The sequence below is a fragment of the Pelophylax lessonae genome (assembly GCF_965119305.1).
Source record: "Pelophylax lessonae genome assembly, chromosome: 8".
Lineage (NCBI taxonomy): Eukaryota > Metazoa > Chordata > Amphibia > Anura > Ranidae > Pelophylax > Pelophylax lessonae.
The window spans coordinates 222457087-222477470 of record NC_138775.1 but is presented as its reverse complement, the minus strand read 5'-3'; the positions used below and the strand labels follow the sequence as shown (position 1 = coordinate 222477470).

Below are 20384 nucleotides of genomic sequence, written 5' to 3'. Positions count from 1 at the left end.
GTGCAATGCTGGCTCAAGTGAGAATCCAGATTGGGCATCTTCTCTGGTATAAAACTAGGCAGAAAAGAAGCCATACTCACAGCACTTATCAGAAAATCAAATGCATTTTGAGGGTTTTAGGTGTCCCCCTTTTTCAAGGACTATAAAGTGTTGACATTTTGGCATCTGTGCCATGTGTTTATATTGGGAGTATATTGAATTGTGCTTTTGTAGCCTATCCCAGCGGCTGATTTGTAAGCAGCTTTTATCATTACAGCATTTTAAAAGCACTAATGAAGAAAGGCCTCTCGAAAACCCCCATAACCCGTAACTACAATGTACTGTATATATTGTAGATTGTGCTGCAAAATGACTTCATAAAGCACCTCACCCCCTATATACAATAACCAAAATTCCAAAAATGGCTTAACGGGGCTTTAAGGATTCTTAAATCCACTCAAGAGATTACAATAAATAAACTTTTACAGTATTTATTTGCATATTATATAAAAACATATACAAGTCTATTATCCTTTAAAAAGAGCATCAAACAATAAAATATTATCACAGACAAAACTCCTGTGGACTAATTGATACATTTTGTATACTGAGTAAGAGGGGTAACTATGTATGTGAAAGTCTTTATAAAATATGCTGCGCTATAATGCAAATAAATAAATCCTACAAAGTGCGCGAAATGATATGCTATATACCCATATGCCTACTGTATATCATCAGTTGCAATAGTACATAATTACAAGTACCACATGCATGAAAGAAAACAATTGTGTATCACTTTAGTATACAAATCACTAACACAATAACAACTGTCCAAATGTGAACAGAGAAAAAACCTGAAGGCAATTTATTGCAAACAAATGACAGTGTCCATAAATTATACCTTCTAATATCCTTATGCAATATGTGAAGTAACAAAAATATACACTGGTGCCAAAGCGATCTTTTTTTCTATGTATACATTTAAAACATTATTATTGTGTTTTTGATGTATACGTGCAACTATTGTAACTGACCTGATACATCACTTCCAAGTCCGCAGTCACATCATTTTGATAGGAATGTATGATTTGGAGCACTGTTGTTATGTTTCCATGGAAACTGAAAGGTTGGGTGGAATACTTCTGGGTCTGGTGATCACATGGTCAAGATCTGCATAAAAGTACTCTGGGTAAATGTTTAGCACTTGTCTTTATAAGCTTGGCAGCAGGCTCCTACCTTCTGAAGATGTCCCTCCACAGGACGATATGCACAAAAAAGGCAAAGCCTGAAATTTAATGTCGCCATTATGCTAAGGAGTGCTCTGGATCTATAAGAGTAATGGTCAGTTGTGCACTTGGTGCCCTCCATTTAGTTCACGTATATTGGATTGGTTTAACTTTTACTACTCTGCTTGTGAGTGTTTTTAATCATTATTATTTCTGAATAAAGCATGTGGATAGCACTATAAGATTTTTTCTCTTTCATATGGATGCATATGTGGTAATGAGTATTATGCAGAGGAATCCTTGTTCACAAAGACCTAAAAACAGCTCTTGATCTGGATAACTGAGCAGTATTTCATCCCTGTGGGGATGCAAGCATGTTAGAACTCCTTTCCTTGCAGAGGTCCTAATATTAACATGAGCAGGTTGGAGTGACACTGGTGATCAGGCTGAACTTCACAGTGTGTAATTTAAAGGAGCATGCACACCTTGTGGACTCACCTGGATTGAGACTGTACTTCTTTGTTATCTTATCAATGAATAGGGGGCGCTATACTCAAAATGTGTAACCAATCCTAAATTGTGCATAAACTGCGATAATCATAAAAATAATGTGTGGCATACAAAATTGCTAAACACAGTAATCAACGTGCATTGAAACATAAAGTGCATCAAGAAATAAAGTACTTCAAATAAAGTTAATTGCGTCCATAATGCCAAAAAATTCTTGGCTCTGTAGTGGAAAACACTATTACGCCATCATCAACTATAACATTCGGACCCAATGTACTCTGATGGAATATAACTCACCAGACCACACAGGTCACTACATGCTTGCATTCTGGGATCCTTTGTGATTCCACACGAAGGTGGCGTGGTTACCATGCGTCCAATACTTATCTCCACCACTCTGCCTTGCCACCAGAAAATCAAAAACTATATAGTGTAGTATTTTTTATTTAAAAAAATCATAAAATAAAACATTACACGGGCTGCTTACATAACTGGTGCCCACACTGGCACTGGAAGAACCTGCCTATTCTATGCCCAGGAATTGGAGTCGGCACGCATTCCAACTGCCGGAAGCTTGAGACCTGAAGATCAGGACCAGAAGTGACGTGACCGGAATTACGCACCAGTGGGCTCTTTTGGGCTACGCTAGGCATCTTATACAGGTTCACTTTAATACACATGGGTGCCTTTGCTTTGTGTCATCTTCATCAATGCTCTGGGACAAGGCTGAAGCTGCCATGAGAGAATACTTAAACCTTATACTAAATACTAAAACCTTAAGACAGGCCTCTACACTTAGATTTAACGTACACCATCTGCACTTGCACTGCAACTGCTCTCAAGTTAACTCTCGGTTCCCCCCGACAATATACATCTTCACTATAATCTGCATTTAGAAGGGACACTCCGAGGCTTGTCTGAGTTAACCTGTCCAGAATTTTCCGCTACAATTTCCCAGTATCGGAGTTGGCCCCACCGTGCACTCTGCGTGGGCTCCTCACGTGCACTTAAAGTGGAAGTTAACTTCCATCACTGTCTTTTACCGTATAGTGTGTACACAACTTTCTACAGCCAATATCAACTTTCTGAATGAACATTTCTGATGGGACAAGCTCCAAAATATTTCTCATACGAGAACAGATTGAACAATTTTCACTTAATGTGTACTGTTTTTTTACGATTTTAAGTAAATGACACGTCGTACGAGAATCTTATATTATTTTCCATCTCACTCCCTTTACGAGCATCAATCTTAGCTCTCCACTAGGCATTTTTCAGGGACATGTTGTTAGAGGGAACTCCAAAAAACTAGCAAAGCATTCATTTATACCCTCTACCTGCTGGGACAGCATCTAGCCAGTTATTTCAACCTCCTTACATGCACATTGTGCAAACATGTCGGTAAGCAGTGCAGTTTCATCCAAGAAGGATGTGATAATCATAATGTGCTCCATTATTTTCTTCATTTTCATAATAAAGATATAAAGTACTTAGAGGTTCTGGCTATTGCATGTATTTCTGACAAATCGTTATGGTCAATGAGAGGTATTCCCTTTTATTTAGAAAGGAGATCTTCTGGATCTACAAGTTGGGGACAATGTCTCCGGATGGCCTCAATGAGGACCTGAAGGTGTATAATGTTGTATAAATTCATGAGAAGGGTCTTTTTTCCCCCTCATGCCACATGGTGCACCTTCATGAACAGTTTTTTTTCCCAGGATATACTGTTCCCTCTGGGGATAAGGTATTATTATTATGTTTTGACACTCTGAGGATGGGCATTCATTTATTTGTTTAACTTTGTAGGTTATTCCTTCTGGTTTATGAAGTCCCAATCCATTATTGATACATGGTAATCTGTTCTGTGGTTATGTCAATCTATTTTAACTTTATCTCTTTTTTTGTACCTTTAATTTACATTTACAAATCCATATTAGCCCAGCCCGACTTACATTAAGTCCTGCCTCGTAACTTCCTCCCTTGTATCCTTCAGTGGCCTACTGACATAAGTTTGGGCGCACCGCTTCAAGTGCACTTAGCCTTGGTCTGGACGATTACACGTCTCTCTGTGGGTTCAGTGACACCAGTTCCCTTATCCTGACAGCTGGCACGGGAGTCTTGCTACATATCAGTCAAGTTAGTGAATTGCCTTAGACACACACACACTAATATGGAATATGTACTGTTACATCTAAAATGGGTATGTGATATGTATACCACTAGAATAATTCTAAATTTTATTAAAGTTAATTCTATGGGATTTTAAGCTGATGTCATCTTAATTCATTTTGTAAGTCTTTGACTATGCCCTGGGTTATTCTTTGACCAATTAGTAGCTGATCCCAAGCACTTATTTGTTGGAGGTTGTTTAGCGCAGAGCAGCCTAGATCTCCCTCTTCTTGGGTCCCCTCCAGTACTCTGGGCTCCTGCCCCCTGCTGAATGCCCCCACTGCAAGCAGTTAGCTATGGGGCACTCATGCATGCTCGCTTCCAAGCCCTGCTCTGTGTGTCCATTGACAAACAGAACAGGGCTTAGCCCCACCCCCAGGTCCCTCCTCACTGGCTGTGATTGACAGCAGCAGGAGCCAGTAATGTGCCCATGAAGGACCTCTGCCCACCAGACCTCTTTTTCCCTGCCATGCTGCCTGGACTTCCTCTGCTGAGGCCACTGTTGGCTGGTGAGTCCCTGAATTGCTGTCCTGTGCCCCTGGACTTTGCTGTACTGGATTGTGGCCTGCTACTCAGTGTGCCCAGATTGTGCCCTGTGATCCTGGACTAAGTCCCTGCTGTACTAGATTGTTGCCCTTTGTCCTAGGACTTTGCTGTACTGGATGGTGTTATGCTACTCATTGTGCCCAGATTGTGCCCTGTGATCCTGGACTAAGTCCCTGCTGTACTAGATTGCTGCTCTGTGCCTCTGGACTTATCCCTTGATGTGCTCTATTGCCACCCTGTTATATTTATGTATGTCCCTCACGGTGTTGGAATTATTGCCCTGTGGCCTTCCCTTATCTGACATCCTGTTTTTTAACCCCCCAAAATGAAGAACCCCTTGGTCAGGGGCCCTAAAATATCTCTTGATTTCCACATGTGTTCTGTTCAACCCACACCTCTGTCACAGCATGTTAGTGAAATTTTCTATCTAATCTCCTGGTGAGTCACCTTCCCATGCTCTTGTATGCAGTAGGTAAACAGTGTGTTTGTAGAAAAAAAGGAAAAAAGTTCTGCGCTACTAATCAACAAGCTCCTAATGAAATAAAGTGTTGCATATATTCATATATAATTTTGAATATCAAAGATATCAATATCCATAAAGTGCAAAAAATGCAAAATAGCAAATGTGCAAAGAAAGCTTCAAATAAAGCCCAAATATGGGCAATATAAATAAATATACAGTTTGACAATAGTGAAAATGAATCAATTCCATCAAACATAAATTGAAAACGCAGAAAAGGATGAATAAAGTCCTCAATCTTATAAAAAAAGAGTGCTCCGAGATATAAAGTCCATATCCGATTATAGTTACATAGTTACATAGTAGTTGAGGTTGAATAAAGACAATAGTCCATCCAGTTCAACCTGTGTAGGTGTGTGTGGACATATTAATTTCCCATACCCCTGAATGTTTTTATCTTTGAGATGTACGTCCAAGTGTCTTTAAAAAGTAGCCATACTCCCCACAGTTACCACCATTTATGGTAGAGAGTTCCACAATCTTATAGCCCTTACTGTAAAAAAAAAAAACCCTGCGTAGCCTTAGGTAAAATCGCTTCTCCTCTAATCGCATTGTATGGCCTTATGTCCTCTTACATTCCTTGCGACTTAATAGCTTTTTTTCTATGCTGAGATCACCGTTGAGGTATTTGTAAATCGCTATCATGTCCCCTCTCAGGCATCTCTTCTCCAGGGAGAATAAATCAAGTGCTTGTAAGCACTCTTCATAATTAAGGTCTTCCAATCGCCTAATAAGTTTGATTGCCCTTCTCGGGACTCTCCCAGCTCCCCCACATCCCTTGGTGGAGGACTGATGACCAGAACTGGACAGAGTACTCCAGATGTGGTCGGACCAGAGTTTTATAAAGCGGCAGGATTATGGTTTTATCTCTGGAATATATCCCCTTTGGCAGCTGCAGCTTGGCATTGCATGCTAATGCTAATTCTATCTTCTACTAAGACTCCCAGATCTTTCTCCATTTTTGATTCCCCCAGAGGCCCCCCCCCCCTAAAGCGTATTTTGCATTTATATTTTTACTCCCCAAGTGCAATACCTTACACTTCTCCACATTAAACCTAATTTGCCATGTAGTTGCCCACTCTGTTATTTTGTTCATGTCATTCTGTAAGATTTCTTCATCATGATGTGAAGTTATTTCCCTGCTTAATTTTGTGTCATCTGCAAAAATGGATAAAAGGAAGAACTTCACGTGTTCAGAAACAGGGAATTATCACCTTAAGTGCAACCATCACCAGAATAAGAGTCAGGAGCGCTTACAAAAATATGTGGACTCCATAGGCAAAGAGTCATTCAAGCAGGAATTGGTATCACTTGTAGTACAATGGTCTCACAATAGTTGTCACCGTCTCCTCAAGTCTTTTGAAAAAAAAAAAAGCCTCTTCATAGTTTAAAACCATCTAAGATAGACTTAATTAAAAAGTAGAAAACTTACATTTTCTTAGTAGTTAGCAGGTGATAATGGTACAAAGTAGCGTGATCACAAAGAAATCCAATTGCCGCAATGTCATGGAGCAAACTCAATGAACCCGACATGTTTCGTCCTTTTAGACTTCAACTGGGGTGTGAGTATGGGTCCATCCATTGCGCTTTTATATAAGTAGAGTAATAATTAGCTCTGATTGTACAATTTGTTCCTCTTACCAGTAACCAGGAAGTGTCTGTAGCGTGGCCGGCGGCATGTGTTCTACCCCTCAATCAACTGCAGGTATTGATTCCACTTGCGGGGAGTGGTTGAGTAAACCAAGCCTCACTATCAGACTGGCTAGTACTGTGATGTTTGAATATAGTATAAATGTGCAGTACTTTGCGTGTCGCGCCTTCGCGTGTTCACACTTGGCCACGCTCCAGATCAGGAGACATATTACCCTTATACCTAGCAAATGTGCCATAGCCCCAATGTGAGAATTGGAGACCGGGGCAGCGTACAAAGTAGAAAAAAGGCAATGTGTAAAAGTGTATAATGGTTCTCATTTTAAACCAATGGAGAAAAACTATAAACACGGATATTAACATCGATATTACCACTACTAAGCTACCGGGATACCTGAAGCACTAGAAAGCCTAATAATTTGCTGTTATATGAATGTAAACTAACACTCATAGTATATAGCTATGAGTGTATAATGACTAAACAATAAAATATGATAAAGGGAAAAATGGGGATATATAAAAAATAGGTAAAAAATATATCAAAAAGAAAATATAAAAGGAAAAAAATAGATCAGACCATAGGGATCTAATAATCCTTTCTAGTACACTCAAGCCCTATTAATAAAAGCATTGATTTCCCAATTGACATTTATGCCATGGGGCCTATTGGATTTAAGCTTGTGAATCCAATAAGTTTACAAACGTGATATACCTCTAACTGCTTAACCACCTCTCCAAGGGGGTGTATATTTATGTATAACTAGAAATTAAGTACCTGTGGGGTCCTTATTATGGTGGCGTAGATAATGTTTGGGGACTCTATGGTTAGTTTTACCTTTTTTAATATTTCGCAACTAAACACAATTTTCTTTGGTTTGAAAACATTTTCTATTTACAACAGAAGGGAGTTGCTATGGGGGCCAAGTTTTCTCCAAGTCTGGCAAATCTTTTCATGGCAAAATGGGAGGAGGATGCCATCTATACTCAGGAGAGGCCAGAATTGGTCCTCTGGGTTAGATATATAGACAACATCCTCCTCTTATGGAATGGAGACCTTGATTCTTTGCAGAATTTTATGGCCTATTTGATTACCAATGATAGAGGTATTTCCCTGACTTATGAGGCAAGCAAAGAAAAAATACACTTTCTTGATCTGGTAAAACACAGCCATGACAAATTAGAAATTAGGACCTATTTCAAAATGACGGATCGAAATGGATATATTCCGATGGATAGCTGCCATCATAAGGCATGGTTGAAATCTGTCCCTTACAAACAATTATAATAGTTGCGACGTAATTGTACCAACGTTTCCGATTTTGACTGTCTGGCACAGATACTAAAACAGAGATTTATAGAGAAGGGTTATAACAGTACTGCTATTGATGAGGACATATTAAGGCTGTCCAACCTTGAGAGGAACTCCTTGCTGGCAGACAAAACCCTTATAAATAATGATTCAAAGTTTCAATGGTCTTTCTTTACCTCATTTCCCATCAAACATAAACAAATTAGGAGCATCCTAAATAAACATTGGGATGTTCTCAAGAATGACCATATTCTGGGCCTATCCCTTCCGGTTTGAGCCAGAGTAATCTATAGGGGCGCACCCTCATTACAAGGAAGGATTGCACCCATTGTAATTGATCCACTGACAAGAAAAACCTTTTTTCACAATTTGAAAGGCTACTACCCTTGCGGCAGATGCAATGTGTGTCACTACAATATAAGTGGCAGGAGAAAGTCAGATACATTTGAGTCCACGGTCACAAATCGGAGGTACCTGATGAAACATTTTTCCACCTGTGCCACTAAAAATATTATTTACTTACTTACATGCCCATGTAAAAAACAACATATTGGATGGACCATACAGCCTTTTTCAGTACGAGTTAATGAACATATAGCCACTATTAAAAAAGGTAAAACTAACGATGGTGTCCCCAAACATTATCTACGCCACCCTAGAAAGGACCCCACAGGTACTAAATTTCTAGCTATAGATAAATATACACCCCCTTGGAGGGTTGGTTCAGCAGTTAGAGGTGTTTCACGTTTGAAAACCTATTGGATCTATGAGCTTAAAACCTATTGGCCCCATGGCATGAATGTCGATTGGGACATCCATGCTTTCAATAATAGGGCTTGAGTGTACTAGAAAGGATTATTAGATCCCTAAGGTCTAATAGGCCTCTTTGCCCTATTTTTCTCCTTTTATATTTTCTTTTTGATATATTTTTTACCTATTTTTCTATATATCCCCATTTTTTTCCTAATTTTTTCTTTTATCACATCTTTTATTGTTTGTTCATTATACACTCATAGCTATATACTATTAGTGTTAGTTTACATTCATATACTAGCGTATTAATAGGTTTTCCAGCGATTCAGGTATCTCGGTAGCTTAGTAGTAGTAATATCAATGTTTATATTTTTTCTCTCTTGGTTTATATTGAGAACCATTATACACTTTTACAGATTGCCTTTTTTTCTACTTTGTACGCTGCCCTGGGTTGCAGTCCTCACGCCGGGGCTATGGCAAATTTGCGAGACTAAACTGAGGCTTGGAATGCGGGTATTATGTCTCCTGATGTGGAGTGTGGTCAGGTGTGAAAACGAGGCGCGACATGCGTAGTACTGCGCACGTGTAGTATACTTGCAGCATTGTGAGACTGTTTACTTTCACAGTACTAGCCAGTCTGATAGTGAGGCTTTGTTTACTCAACCACTCCCCGCAGGTGTAATCAATACCCACAGGTGATTGAGGTGGAGACACATCCTGGTTTCTGGTATAAGGAACAGATTGTACAATCGGAGCTAATTAATTACTCTACTCATATAAAAGCGCAATGAATGGACACATACTAACACCCCAGTTGAAGTCTTAGAGGATGAAATGCGTCGGCTTCATTGAGTTTGCTCCATGACATTGCGCCAATTGGATTTCTTTTTGATCACACTACTTTGTACCATTATCACCTGCTAACTACTAAGAGAATGTACGTTTTCTACGTTTTAATAAAGTCTATCTTTGATGGTTTTACACTATGAAGAGGCTTTTTGTTTTCTTGGGTACCCGCGTTCCTTTATGCCTATCAAAAGACTTGAGGAGGCGGTGACAACTATTGTGAGACCATTGCACTACCAGTGATATCACTTCTTGCTTGAGTTACTCTGCCTATGGTTTTAGGGTCCACATATTTTGGTAAGCACTCCTGACTCTTCATTCTGGTGATGGTCGCACTCAGTGTGATAATTCCCTGTTTCTGAACACATTAAGTTCTTCCTTTGATCGGATATGGACTTTATATCTCGGAGCACTCTTTTTTATAAGATTGAGGACTTTATTTATCCTTTTCTGCATTTTCAATTTATGTTTGATGGAATTGATTAATTTCCGTTATTTTCACACTGTATATTTATTTATATTGCACATATTTAGACTTTATTTGATGTTTTCTTTGCACATTTGCTATTTGGATTTTTTGCACAATTCTATGCACTTTATGGATATTGATAATTTTGATATACACAATTGCATACAATTATATGCAACACTTTATTTCATTAGGAGCTTGTTGTTTAGTAGCGCAGCACTTTTTTCCTTTGTTTCAGTCCTTTTACAACATTGTTGTGTTGTGGTGCTTGCAGCTGTTTTATATAACAGTAGCGCACTCATTTTTATTCATATTTAGTATGTTTGTAGAGGCTGAGCATTTCTACATAGGTTTCCCTGTACATACAGTAAATGGGCTGGCCTTATGACAGGGAAAGTAGGTAGGAACTACAACACCCACAGTTGTTTCATCAATGTGCCTGTTAGAAATTCAGCCATTCTCAGCATTTTCTGGCACAAGCTCTACAATACTCATGTCTAACTCTCGATTATATATATTATATATTCACTCATTATACTGTATATCTATTCCTCATGTATAACTATCAGCAGTTTTTCATGCTTGACATCACAATGTGAATGCAGAGTTTGGTAGAAGGGGGGAGCAAAAAAAAAAAAAACTGTTTAAAAATAACTTAAATTCTTAACTGGCAACAAAGTAATTTCTTCCTCCACTACTTGTTAAAACGAGGCCTCCAGTCGCACTTGATAATGTAATTCATTGTTTCCACTGCATTGGATTTGTAGACATTGTCAGGCTGCCCAGAAGGCCTGAACAGCTCACTCAGAAATATCACTAAGGGTGTTAGGACTTTGGAGCGCAGCCAGTTGGTTTTGGCAAGGGCTTGTTTCACGCACAAGGCCGCACAAGGCTGAGCCTCACAGGGGCGATAAAGACTGCAGAATCAATCGTACAAAGCTGTATCATAAATGAAAGGTCTGAGCATGTAATAGGGGGGCTTCATTTTCATACCTACCTTATGGGATCATTTCAGAAAAATGAATAGTGCACTTTACAAAGGTGTAATGGGGTCAGAGATCTCCTACTTAGAACAGCTGTACAATTACATTTCATCGTAAAGTCTTTTAATGAGGCAGTTTCTTATTAAGTCAACCTTCTTTTTCCCTGGGCTATAAAGCTGCATGCCTGACAGGTATTTGAGCTTATGATTTTACCTGAAGGATAGCATAAATATTAATACATCTATATTTGTGTCGAATTCAGACATTTTATTTTTCTTAAAGTGATGCTATGCGATTCTTATTCTCCAAAATAAAATATATAAATATTGAATACTTAAAGTGACACTAAACAATATCCTACCTTTCTTAAAAAAAATTCTTACACATCCTTTAATAATAGCCCTGTAATCCATTTTTTATTAAATCATTTCTTACTGTGTTTCTACCTCCTTGAAACATCCTTCGCTCAGAAAATCTATTTTTTTGTTCTTGGTTTCCCTCTGTTTGGAATGAGCAGTACATGTTATTTTCAGAAATGTGCTCTATACACACTACACATTCCATAATCCAAAATTTCCCACCAATCTCGTTCCTCAAGAACCCCCATCAGGCCATGTTTTGGGATTTCCCTTCGATAAAATTACCAAGCCATTGATATTGATATAAAGTACCTGTGCAAGGTAAAGGAAGCCATGAAAACATGAACTGTTGGGGGTATTTGAAGACCGAATTTAGAAACCACCGCTATAGTCCCTAGTTCATCTCAGAGCAATGGTAGATGATACACCTAGGGTGTACTAAGCTGCGCTCACCTGAAAAGTGCAATTGTGCAATAAATAATACAATTCTCATATAAAGTGCATAAATGGTAAAACTCATCAAATATAAGTAGAACTTATTTTGTGAAAATTGATACACAGAGATAAATGTATAAATAATGACAAAAGTTCCTTAAAAAAGTGCATATAGTAAAGTGCTTCGAAAGTCAGTGAATGAATACCGTATTTCGTGAGTATAGTCCCAAATATCAGCAAATAAATAAACAGATGAAATAGTGCAATCTCCCAGGGATAATTCTTCCTCATAGACACAGATCTTCAATCCCTTCACCACATAGGCACCCAGTGCATAAATATGCTTACCAGAAAGCACCGAACCCTTAATTACAGGGGGTCAATGCAAGCAGAATGGTTCAATGTGACCAGACTCAAAAGTGAAAGACCAGGCCCTCCAAGGGTATCCACTCCACAAACGCCTGTATACCAAAGAGCTTCACACTCCTCTGCCACCTTACACTCCTCAGCGATATGTGAATAAAGGAATGGCCACTCCTCCGAAGACGTCACCGGAAGTGACGAAACGTATCAGATTGGAACGCACAGCGTGGTGACGTATGTGAAGGGTGGAACGCAAGCCGGAAGTTCCCCCACTAGCGTCCACGCCGATCGGCTTGCGCCGCACACATACGGTCACAAGCGGCCAAACAAAGCTGCAATTTCAAAAAGGATTATACCTGACTTCCCCTGTATTATATTTTGGCTTTTTTTGCTTGAAGTTCGTTTTCTTTGCTTGAAGTTCGTTTTTTTTGAATGTATATACCTTTACCCGGTTGGGAATAAAAACTTTTAAAAGGTAATACACCATTTGGAGCTTCACTTTTTTCACATATCTTGGCTTGGCGAGCGGAGAGGAGACGGAGGGGGACCTCATCACTTCACCTACCCAGAAGCAAGATAAAGAGATCGTTTTTAGCCAGGAGGGCTATACAAGCTTAATAGGTCTTGGTGCTATAAGGCACACATGACCCACAACGTTTGGTGAGTGATTGAATCTTACCATTGTCATTTGGATTCACTATTGCGCAAAGCACCTGCACTTTATTCAAGAAATTTTTGCACAGAAGAACCACATTTTATATATATATTTATATTTTTTGCACATATATTTTCTCTACACATTTATTGGGACTTTCACTGAAAATTGTTCTCACTGAGGATTTTCTTGTTTAGTTTTATTGGATTATTACAATATATGTATTAATTTAACACTTTGTATTTATATAGTCATATTTATTTAGAGCAAGCGCGATAGGTAGCCTGTTTTTAGACTACTTACCCTCATATGATCTTTTTTACTATAGCAGCTGCTAAATAATAATTTTATTTTTCACTGAAATATTTATTCACTAATATATTTATGTAAGTCTTTTATCTCACGATTTTTAAAGCAAGCGCTATAGGTAGCCTAATTTTAGACTACTCACTTATACCCATTTGGGACTATACTCATGAATTATTCATTCACTGACTTTCGATGCACTTTACTATATGCACTTTTTTAAGGAACTTTTGTCACTATTTATACATTTATCTCTGTGTATCAATTTTCACAAAATAAGTTCTACTTATATTTGATGAGTTTTACCATTTATGCACTTTATATGAGAATTTTATTATCTATTGCACAATTGCACTTTTCAGGTGAGCGCAGCTTAGTACACCCTAGGTGTATCATCTACCATTCTTTACGTTTTTACGATTAAGCAGCAGCTCCCCATTTTTGGTTTACACCATTATATTGTGCACTTTTATTTATATCACTTTATCAAGTTATATATGCACAACTCTGTCCTTTGTATACATTTTATATTTGCACTTTTATCCATTTGCGCAGGTACTTCTGGCGCTTAACGCCATTTATCTACCATCTCAGAGCAAGCAAGGGAAGGTGACTGACTATGTTCCTACATATAGTGGAGCCATGGAAAACAAACATAGCCAACCTCTAACAGGAAGTGAGATGACAGCAACAAAAAAAAAAAAGGAATTTTCGAATTTAATAAGGCTTTGAGCAGTAAAAGGTACTTTTTAGAGTTAAGAATACATACATGTTTTTTTTTTAACAAGAGTTTAGTATCACTTTAAGGGATGACTAATCTGAAAACCAAATAGCTGCATTATATGGAAAAGCATTTAGATTCTTGGATTTTATTTGTCTGTGCATACTGCATACTTTTGCTTCGTTACAGGTTAAAGTAAACTTGTCACAAAACCAGTCAATTTAACCATACACCATTTATGGGTTTCTGCAATCTCATCTCTCCACCTCCAGGTGCTGGCTCTGTCACAGGTCTATCTTCAACAACCAAAATATACATTAAAAAAAGATACATACACTGACTCCAACTTCCTTCACTTAATAGTTTATTTCAAATAGGTTACACCACCCACCTGTGCTTCTCCCGCTATTGCGTTCACCCTCTGTTGGACTTTATCAAGGCTTACTCTACAATTAAGAGCAACAGAGGGTAAAATGCATAGTGTGAGGAGCTTGGTTGCGTGATGTGACTTCTTTCAAAGAAAGAGTTAAGTGGATGATATTTGTGTAAGGCATATGTATCTGTTTTAAATATATTTTGCTCAATGTAAACTGAGCTTGTGATGAAAAATGCATAGGCAGAGCTTAAAAAACTGTGTAACAAACAATTGCAATAATCCATTGTTGCATCTGCTGAACTTCGGCAGCCACTTAATGTCCACGTGCACTCTAATAATAGTGGAAGAAATTTCTTAGGGTGGGTTTCCTAATATTCACAGTTTAGTTTGGCCTACCAACATCTATACATAACTAAAATACTATATTTTGTGCATTGTCCTTTTAATCTCTGTCATTGGGTGGAGGAGAGGCAAACTGTTGCAGCAGTTTCCCAAACGCTTAATTCAAGGGCAAATTGCACTTCATTCTGACAAGCAAAGTTTTGACACTTCATAGTAGTGTTAGAGCTTGCAGCTAAACCTCACCTGCGCAAATTCTTTTTAGCCTATCACTATGATAGGCAGCCTCGCTTGCCAATGGGAATGTACAGAAGGCTGTAAGGGGTGGGCAAGCTTTGCCACAGTCAGGAAATGCTGGAGCTTTACCTGTCAGAACAGCCTGAGATTTGACAAGTTCATTGCAGATATTAGTATTTCTAAGATCCTGCACTTCATACCAGCAGCAGTTTACTCCCCTTCCTCAAGAGACATAGGGGAAAATTCAGTTTTCAGGAGGTATGGCCTATGCCTAATTCATGAAAGCTTTGTGCCGGTTTTGGCACCAGTACTGAAGCATGCACCAGATTTAGGTAGCTCTTACTACCACAACTTTTATAAACTATGGCCATAACAGATTAAAAAAAAACTAGCACCAGCTTGTAAATAAGCAAACTGGCTACTAATAAGATCAGCTCTGAGTACTGAGAGACACTAAAGGTCAGATTTGGCCATATGTGCTGAGAAGTTGCCAGCTGTTGTGGAACAGATTCCTACACAGGGCTTGTGGGTTTCTGAGACACTAGTTCCCCCGGACCCAATCTCCTGGCTAACAGCTAAAAGAAAAAAAGGGGTTAGGGATGCTGACTGATATCATTGTCCAAATATGGCCATGTACAGTATGGCAAGCTGTTGGCCTGTATATCTCGCAGCTGGCAGCTCAATAAGGCCATAGAGGAGTCATCTATTACCATGATGCTATAGGCTGCAGAACTGGAAATATTTTAGCTAGCAAGGGACTATACATAAACTAAGGGCCAAATGTCCATGATATGGACACTACAGCCCCAGTGTCACCCATCTACATGTGTCAGGTACATGAATCTGTAGCGCACTCTAACATTTTTCAGGTGGAGGAGTGAGAAAATTCTGAAGAGTGTCTACAACACTTACAAAAAGTGACATCTTTAGCAATATTGTGCTATGAGCTTCTATTTATATATTTGAGCATATATTGGAAGCGTGATGAGTGGATCCAGCTAGTCCCAGCAATGGGATCTCTGGTGGGATGCATTGAAGCAGCTGGAATTATACAGTACCTGAAGACTATTTAGATCAAAAAGCATTTTTTGACCGTATTTTCATATTTTAGGATGAGCGGCCAATTCACTTATTGGTGGCTTTTCATTCAGCCCTAGAGGATCACTTTAGCATGATTACTAATAGAGAGGTGTCTGTGGATAGAGCATCTTCACTCATTGTTGGATCACTACAGAATTTCTGTCTTCTTTCTTGGACATTGTTTTTATTTTTTCTTTGGATATTTTTCACTGGATGTGGACATTTTATGTTTTTAAAAGATTATTCTGCCAAAGCCGGCAGAATATTAGCATGCATAAAGAACGGGATGTTTTTCAGAGATAAAACTATAATCCTACCACTTTTTAAAACACTGGTCTGACCGCATCTGGAGTATTCTGTCAAGTTCTGGTCGGCAGTCCTCAGAAGGGATGTATTGGAGCTGGAAAGAGTCCAGAGAAGGGCAACCAAACTGATTAGGGGATTGGAGGACCTTAATTATGAAGAGCGCTTACTAGCGCTTGATTTATTCTCCCTGGAGAGGAGATGCCTGAGAGGGGACATGATAGCAATTTATAAATACCTCAACAGTGATATCAACATAGAAAAAAAAATATTCAGTCACAGGAATGCATGAGGACATGAGGCCATACAATGTGATTAGAGGAGAAGCGTTTTAACATTAGGCTACGCAGGGGCTTCTTTACAGTAAGGGCTTCTAGACTGTGGAATTCCCTACCACAAATGGTAGTTACTGCGGGGAGTATGGCTACTTTTAAAAGACTCTTGGATGTACACCTCAAGGATCAAAACGTTCAGGGGTATGGGAGGTGATTACGGCCACACACACCTAAACTGGATGGACTATTGTCTTTATTCAACTTCACCTACTAAGTAACTATGTAAGGTGCACTGTATATTCAAATAACATTTTTTTATTATATGGTCATGCTATGGATAGGTTCAGATACACTACACTAAATGTGAAACAAGGGCACCGTTCACATATAATTTATCTTTTGTCTATGTTGTGTTGCCATTTATGGTCAATGGCACCCTAGTGCATTAACTCAACACACCCTGGACATAAATGCTATACAAAAAACAACAATGCATGGTAACACTGTGGTGTGCTGCATCAAAAAAATCATGCAGGATCTTGGTCCAATCTGGTGCATTGCCAGCCCATTCATTTGAATGGCCTGCCTTAACACAGCGCAGGTTAAAATGCACATAAAATGCACACTAATGCACAAGAACAGACATAGCTTGATTCCTGCTTAAAGTGCTATTAATCTGTCCTCAGTAGCAGGTGCAAAAACAAAAGTGTACTAAAAAGAATGGGCTAAATGTTTTTAAATACATTATTTTACTACTTTTCTTGTGTGTAGTTTTCCTTTTAGCACCAATCAAGAAAATGTAAATTATAGATTTAAAAACACTCATTTAATCATTGTAACAGCACTACAGAAATACACAGAGAAATTGGCATTAGGAGAATCAATTAAGTTACCATACTCTGTCATTACTTTCTACACATGTGATTTGTACTTACTCCCACTCTTTCCGCCGTGCTTGGGGTGTGCTCTGCATCTTATGTGCCTGGTGGGCTTTTATGATGTCCTTCTGCTCGATCAGGCCTCCTCTTCTCCTTTTAATGACATGAGGGCTCAAGGGAAATTCTGAGTCCACTCCGGTAGCCACCTCAAACATGCTGTTCCCTTCAAAAGGGAAGTTAGTCTCCGCCTCCCTTGCTCTGAGATCATATAATGCATCGTAGCTTGCTGTGCGGGACACCAAAGTCTCAGAAATAGTGTCTGGTTCCAAAAGGTTGCAAGAGTGGGTAGCCTGTGTCAAACCCAACCGGTGCTTGCGCCAAGTCTCGGCCTCTGGCAATGCCAGGACATATCTATGGGTGTCGGCATCCAAGGAAGGTATTCCTAACGGGCTGGAGTGGTCAAGCTCCGTCAGCGTGTGGGCACTGGTTGAGCAGGAGCTTAATCCAAGCATCTTTAGTACCATCTGAACACATCTCTCTGCAGGAAACACAATGGAAGAAATGTAAGTCACAATAGGGTTGAGAGGGGTTATTTATTAAAAATTTTAGTCCATTATTCTAGAACGCTACATTAGCTTTTCAGAAGGTCTTTTAAAAATACATATAGCATTACACAATACAAAAAAAATGATGATCTCCTCAGAATATTATTAAAACATGATAATTAAAGTGTACACTTAACCAAACACATTTTTGGGTAGAGTAAGGAAGAGTTAAAGTGTTTGCCACAGATAAAAAAAAAAAATGCGCCGTCTCTTTAAATTAAATAAATGTGATCTCTTATGCTTGCACTGCATTTCATGCTGCTGAAGCTTCAATATAAGACAAAACCAGAAAAATTCAACTCACCAACCAGTCTGCATACCAAACGAATTAATCTGTCTAACAGTTTGTGTTAAAAACAGGAGTTTAGTTAGCACACATTTGAAAAAGCATGCGTAAGCTTCAGGGCCACTTCACAGCACACTGTGTTACCTGCAGTCCTAACTCCTGTAAATCTATGAGAGTCTCTACAGTGGAAGCACATGCATTCTAATGGATAGATAGGGGGCAGGTGGGCCTGGAGGTAGCCCAACCCTCCTTAAAGGCACATGGTGTAAGATTCTGGCACTCTCAGTGCCTTCCTATCACATCATTTCCGGGTGCGTTCCATCTACCTAGGTAGATGAAGCACATATAGGTGTGTTTCCCTTTAAGAGTGCTGACATCATCAGGAGGCGCCGGACTGAACAGCTATTTAAACCACCAGCTTTCACTCACATGTGTTCGTTCAATGTGCCTTGATGCTTACCTTGTCTTGTGCCGCCGCATAACCTGCCTTGAAGCTCGCAGGCTTGCAAGCATACCTCGCTATCGGAACCTCGCTGCTGATCCCTGTATCCTGCTACCGGATCATCCGCTCTTACCGAACCTCTCCTCTGCTACTTGCTACTAGTGATAAGTACCCCACAGGGGAATCCTCCATAACCTTCATACTAAAGCTTATACTATCTAGCTCTGCATACTAAGGACTGTTACTACATCTGCACTATCTAGATTGCTAGCTCTTGAGCCTACTATCATCTGCTCTTGCACTGGGTTAGTCTCTCCTGTATGTTCATCTGCTATCCTATCATCTACTACCATACATGATTGCTAACCTATCTGCATCCCATCTGCTACTATCTCATTCTCAAGAACATTCCTCTCAAGTGTCTGTCACCTATCATCTCTACTCAACCTGTCTCTTCAGCCTATCACCACTATACTACTATATACATAGATCACTCCAGGAACATCTTATTGAGTGTGTGTATTTGTATGCTGAATTGAGACTATCCACATATGATGAGTCTTGGGAGTTGGGATTGGTATCTCAGCGTTTCTCTACATGACTACTGAAGTGGAATATTTCTGCAGCTGCAAATCCACATTATACAGAAAACGCAGGAGCGTTACACATGGGCACAATCAACGCCCAGCACATAGCACAATGGCAGCAAAGGCTTCCAGGGGCACGCAGAGCGGCGTTCAGGGATGGAGAGTCTCACTCTGACACAGTCTATCCCCAATCTGGGTAAAGAGCCAATGAAATTGGCTCTTTACCACGTGACTGGTTGCGTCCAATCACAGCCGTTCACAGAATGTCAACAAACCCGGTAACTAGCTGTTACCAGGCTCTCCTCCTCACACACTGATCCTGACAGCTAGTTACCGATTACAGTGCAACACAAACACACTGGTTGCCCCCCCAAAAAAGAGGACCAGTCACTAAACCAATCAAAGTACCTGTTACTAGCCCATCAGAGTACCTGAGTACCTGTCACCAGCCCATCAGTTACTCTGGTGACAGGCACTCGGGTACTCTGATGAAAGATGCTCTGATGACAGGTACTCGGGTACTCCGATAACAGGTACTCGGGTACTCCAATGACAGGTACTCGGGTACTCTGATGACAGGTACTCAGGTACTCTGATGACATCCGATGACAGGTACTCAGGTACTCTGATGACAGGTACTCGGGTACTCTGATGACAGGTACTCAGGTACTCTGATGACATCCGGTGACAGGTACTCAGGTATTCTGATGACAGGTACTTGGGTACTCTGAGTACCTGGAATAAGTGTACCCGAGTACCTGTCACCAGCCCATCACAGAAACGGAGTACCTGTAATCGGAGTACCCGTGTACCTGCCATGAGAGTACCCGAGTATCTGTCATCAGAGTACCCAAGTACCTGTCATCGGAGTACCCGAGTACCTGTCATCAGAGTACCCGAGTACCTGCCACCAGCCCATCAGAGTACCCCTGTACCTATCATCAGAGTACCCGAGTACCTGTCTCCAGCCCTTCAGAGTACCTGAGTACCTATCTGCAGCCCATGAGAGTACCTGAGTACCTATCTGCAGCCCAATACAGAACCCGAGTACCTGTCTCCACCCCATCAAAGTACCAGAGTACCTGTCTCCAGCCCATCAGAGTACCAAAATATATGCAAGTAGTTTATGCTAAATAGAAGGCACAACATTTTTTTTTCCCCTTTGCAAACCCAGATA

At 39.8% G+C, this 20384-nt stretch overlaps 1 protein-coding gene across 4 annotated transcripts in view; it reads right to left on the bottom strand.

The window, feature by feature from the left end:
• CACNA1E (calcium voltage-gated channel subunit alpha1 E) overlaps nucleotides 1-20384 on the bottom strand; it is a 1228023-nt gene that overhangs the window by 911792 nt on the left and 295847 nt on the right. For all 4 annotated transcript variants that reach the window (XM_082266485.1, XM_082266488.1, XM_082266487.1 and 1 more), the window contains exon 2: nucleotides 17345-17825. In XM_082266485.1, the coding sequence (XP_082122611.1) occupies nucleotides 17345-17811 (467 nt within the window). In that variant the 5' untranslated portion in view covers nucleotides 17812-17825. The remainder of the gene's footprint in view (nucleotides 1-17344; nucleotides 17826-20384) is intronic.